This window comes from Phoca vitulina, unplaced genomic scaffold (genome assembly GCF_004348235.1).
Source record: "Phoca vitulina isolate PV1807 unplaced genomic scaffold, GSC_HSeal_1.0 scaffold106, whole genome shotgun sequence".
Taxonomy (NCBI): Eukaryota; Metazoa; Chordata; class Mammalia; order Carnivora; family Phocidae; genus Phoca; species Phoca vitulina.
The window spans coordinates 269,635-274,373 of NW_022589809.1; the positions used below are offsets into that span (position 1 = coordinate 269,635).

The 4,739-nt window shown below is 36.7% G+C and overlaps 1 protein-coding gene across 1 annotated transcript; it reads left to right on the top strand.

Annotated features, from left to right (window-relative positions):
- The first annotated feature begins 423 nt into the window (after positions 1-423).
- LOC116627918 (olfactory receptor 14A16-like) lies at positions 424-1,356 on the top strand. Its single transcript, XM_032397896.1, has one exon. It carries the CDS (start codon positions 424-426, stop codon positions 1,354-1,356), a length of 933 nt encoding a protein of 310 aa, XP_032253787.1.
- Positions 1,357-4,739: the final 3,383 nt, after the last annotated feature.

Consider the following 4,739-nt stretch of genomic DNA (forward strand, 5'->3'; position numbering starts at 1 on the left):
TTACACTATGTATTAACTAACTAGAATTTAAATAAAAACCTGAAACATTAAAAAACAAATATACCAAGAACACAGTTCACATTGAACTAAATCAAATTTTTGAATAGGTAAACAAATCACTCTATTTTATTCCAAATTTCCCTGCTACTTTTTAACCTATTTCAGCAAAGTAAAATGAAAATGTGAAGTAGTTTTTGTCTATTTTAAGCATAAATTTTAGGTTATCGCAAGAAAAAATATTCTAATCTGCTTTAATGCTGATCTTAATATATTTTTTCTACATGCATTGAAGAAATTATAGTTTCCAAGATATGCTTTACCCCAGGAATAACTTCACAATCAGTGAATAACAGAACCAATGAAAAGAGACCGATTCTGAAGATTCAAGAAAATTTTTCTTATGTTTCAAAAAAAAAAATCATCATGCCTGAGAAATTAACCAATGTGACCCTAATAACAACATTCTTGCTCATGGGATTCCCTGAGGATCAGGTGCTACAGAGACTTTATGCTGCATTCCTCTCCCTGGTTTACCTGGCGGCGCTGATGGGGAACCTCCTCATTATCACCCTCACCACCATTGACCAGCATCTCCAAACCCCCATGTACTTCTTCCTGAAGAATTTGTCTTTGATTGATATCTGTTACATCTCTGTCACTGTCCCCAAATCCGTCATGAACTCTCTGACCAACAGCCATTCCATCTCCTTCATGGGATGTGCCTCACAGGTTTTCCTTGTTGTTTTCTTTTTTGGCGCAGAGTTTGCCCTCCTTCTGGTGATGTCCTATGATCGCTATGCAGCCATCTGCTGTCCTCTGCACTATGAGGCCATCATGAATAGAGGTGCCTGTGTGCAGATGGTGACAGCATCATGGTTCAGTGGGGGTGTCTATGGATCCATCCATGTAGCAGGCACATTTTCTGTCCATTTCTGTGGTTCCAACATAGTGCATCAATTCTTCTGTGACATTCCATCATTGCTCACGCTTGCTTGTTCTGGGGAGCAGATTCTAGAATATGTGTTTATTATTGTTAGTTGTTGTTTTGTTTTTGTATGTTTTACTCTCATGGTTGCTTCCTATGCTTATATTGTGTCCACTGTCCTAAGAATCCCGTCTTCACAAGGCAGGTTTAAAACCTTCTCCACCTGCATTCCCCATCTCACTGTGGTAACCTTGTTCCTCTCTTCTGGATATATTGCATATTTAGGTTTAAACTCAAAATCCTCATCATCATTGAACCTCTTTATGTCTATATTATATTCTCTGTTACCTCCCAGCTTTAATCCTGTCATTTACAGCTTGAGAAATAGGGACATGAAAGGGGCACTTGGAAAATTTTTGGTGATAAAATGACAACAAATATATAAATATTCAAAATATCAATGACTGTGATACCAACTAATGTGTATCAAATTGTTGGTTTATACAATTAAGTTGATAATCACAAATAAAAATACTTTCAAATACAAATACAAATAATTTTGAATTATTTAGTTTATAAAATTGTTAAGTTATTAGATACCTATTGCATCATTGGTGTTGTTACATAGGATGCTGTACTTACAGAACTAGACGGGCCTGAATGTCAGTGGAGTGTCTTAGCCATTTCCAAATCAATGGAAATGTTCCAATCAGTATCTTCACATCAATAGGCCACTGGTATAAAGTAATGTTTTTCGTTTCAAATGCATCATAATCAGCATTGGTTTAATTCTCACTTATAAAAGTTTTATAATACTTTCAAATTTTACATGTTTTATTATAATTCCAGATTGTGATTTATTTTTTTAAATTTACTCTTGCAACAGTTATTAAAAATGAGTAATTGATTCCAAATTTACTACTTGTTTACCTTTCTTTCTTTCTTTCTTTCTTTCTTTCTTTCTTTCTTTCTTTCTTTCTTTCTTTCTTTCCTTTCTTTCTTTCCTTCCTTTCTTTAGATTTATTTATTTATTTTGAGAGAGACAGAGTGTGAGTAGGGAGAGGTGCAGAGGCAGAGGGCAAGGGAGCAGTCCTTAAGCAGACTCCCTGCTGAGTATAAAGCCTGATGCAAGGCTTGATCTCAGGACCCTGAAAATAAGACCTGAGCTGAAACCAAGAGTCAGATGCTGTACCAACTGAGCTACCCAGGCAACCCAATTTTTTTCTTTTATTTGTTTGTTTTGGCAAGAATTTTTTTAGAAGCTCATTTTAATTGATTTCTTAAATAATTAACCCCACAATATTGGACTTGCAAATATTCCAATTATAACAATCTTTAGAAGATTTTATAGGCACAGTATAATGTTAACAGAAGTCACTGGAAATCACACGATGACGGTTTTTTTTTTTTAATTTTTTTATTGTTATGTTAATCCCCATACATTACATCATTAGTTTTAGATATAGTGTTCCATGATTCATTGTTTGTGCATAACACCCAGTGCTCCATGCAGAACGTGCCCTCCTCAATACCCATCACCAGGCTAACCCATCCTCCCACCCCCCTCCCCTCTAGAACCCTCAGTTTGTTTTTCAGAGTCCATCGTCTCTCATGGTTCTTCTCCCCCTCCGATTTCCCCCCCTTCATTCTTCCCCTCCTGCTACATTCTTCTTCTTTTTTTTTTTTCTTTCTTAACATATATTGCATTATTTGTTTCAGAGGTACAGATCTGAGATTCAACAGTCTTGCACAATTCACAGCGCTTACCAGAGGATCCCAATTATTCTAATATTGTTTTGCTTTATGGTATCACTTATCTCTCAAATTCTCCTCTCATTATCCAGTAGTTGTTTATAGCTCTCTTTTTCTCAGCTTCTTCTTCTCCATCATTTTGTCTCCTATATCACTATTTCTCTCTTCTGCCTCATTTATCCTAGCAGTTAGAGCCTCCATTTTTAATTGCACCTTTTTAATAGCCTTTTTTTTTACTTGATTAGATTTTAGTTCTTTTATTTCTCCATAAGGGGATTCTCTAGTGTCTTCTATGCTTTTTTTCAAGCCCAACTAGTATATTTATAATTGTTATTCTGAACTCTAGTTCTGACATCTTACTTAGGTCCATATTGATTAGGTCCCTGACAGTCACTATTGCCTCTTGTTCCCTTTTCTGAGGTGAGTTTTTCCATCTTGTCATCCTGTCCAGAACAGATGAATTAGAGAACAAAATACTAAAATGGCAACAACAATCCCAGAGAAATATACACCAAACAAATCAGATTAGCCTCGAAACTGAGGGAAAAAAGAGAGAGAGAGAGACTATAATCAGACAGGTGGACATAACACAGAAGTACACTGCATCTTGTGTGTATTTTTGTCTGTTTATTAGAAAACTGGATCCCAAAATTGTAAAGAAGGAAAAACTTAAATATTTATTAAAAAATTAAATACAATCAATGGATAGAATGTTACTGTAAAAATGAAAATTAAAAAAGAAAAGATTTAAAAGTTGGGTCTTCATCTTTTCTGATGGCTGAGTAATATTCCATTGTATATATGGACCACATCTTCTTTATCCATTCATCTGTTGAAGGGCATCTTGGCTCTTTCCACAGTTTGGCTATTGCATACATTGCTGCTATGAACATTGGGGTGCATATGGCCCTTCTTTTCACTACATCTGTGTCTTTGGGGTAAATACCCAGGGGTGCATTTGCTGGGTCATAGGGTAGCTCTATTTTTACATTTTTGAGGAACCTCCACACTGTTTTCCAAAGTGGCTATACCAACTTGCATTCCCACCAACAGTGTAAGAGGGTTCCCCTTTCTCCACAACCTCTCCAACATTTGTTGTTTCTTGTCCTGTCAATTTTTGCCATTCTAACTGGTGTAAGGTGGTATCTCAATGTGGTTTTGATTTGGATTTCCCTGATGGCTAATGATGATGAACATTTTTCCATGTGTCTGTTAGCCATTTGTATGTCTTCTTCAGAGAAGTGTCTTTTCATATCTTCTGCCCACTTTTTGATTATCTGGAGAAGATTATGCTAAGTGAAAGAAGACAAGCAGAGAAAGTCAATTATCATATGGTTTCACTTATTTGTGGAACATAAGAAATAGCAAGGAGGACATTAGGAGAAGGAAGGGAAAAATGGGGGGTGGGAATTGGAGGGAGAGATGAACCATGAGAGACTATGGACTCTGAGAAACAAACAGGGTTTTAGAGGGGAGGGGGGTGGGGGGATTGGTTAGCCCGGTGATGGGTATTAAGGAGGACACATACTGCATGGAGCACTGGGTATTATATGAAAACAATGGATCATGGATCACCACATCAAAAACTAATGATGTATTGTATGGTGACTAACATAACATAATAAAATTTTTTAAAAAAAAGAAAAGATTTAAAAAGGAGTTGATAAAAGAAGACATTGGTTGAAAAAGGAAAGAGAAAAAAATTAAAAATTGAAAGACTAATGAATCGTGGGAAAAACAAACAAACAAACAAACATGGATCCTATATGCTATATTCCCCTAGAGGTAGAGTTTGGCACTTTTCAATGATGACTAAACTTGGTCTTGGCTGGGTACTCTTGCTGATCTTCTAGGGGAGAGCCCTGTTGCTTTTATTCTCAAATGGCCTTGCCCTGGATAGAATTGCACTACCTTTTCAAGGGGGCCAGGCTAAGTGATCTGTTGGATTGCTCTGTGTGGGTTTTGTTCCCTGAAGGCTTTCTGTGATGCTTTAGAAGATGAGAATGAAAATGGTGGCCTCCCAATCTCCAGCCCCAGAGCTGAGAGATTGGGGCCCCACTCC

Bases quoted from the DNA above. Each gene is read 5' to 3' on its own strand.
- LOC116627918 (XM_032397896.1), top strand. From the start codon at position 424: ATGCCTGAGAAATTAACCAATGTGACCCTAATAACAACATTCTTGCTC.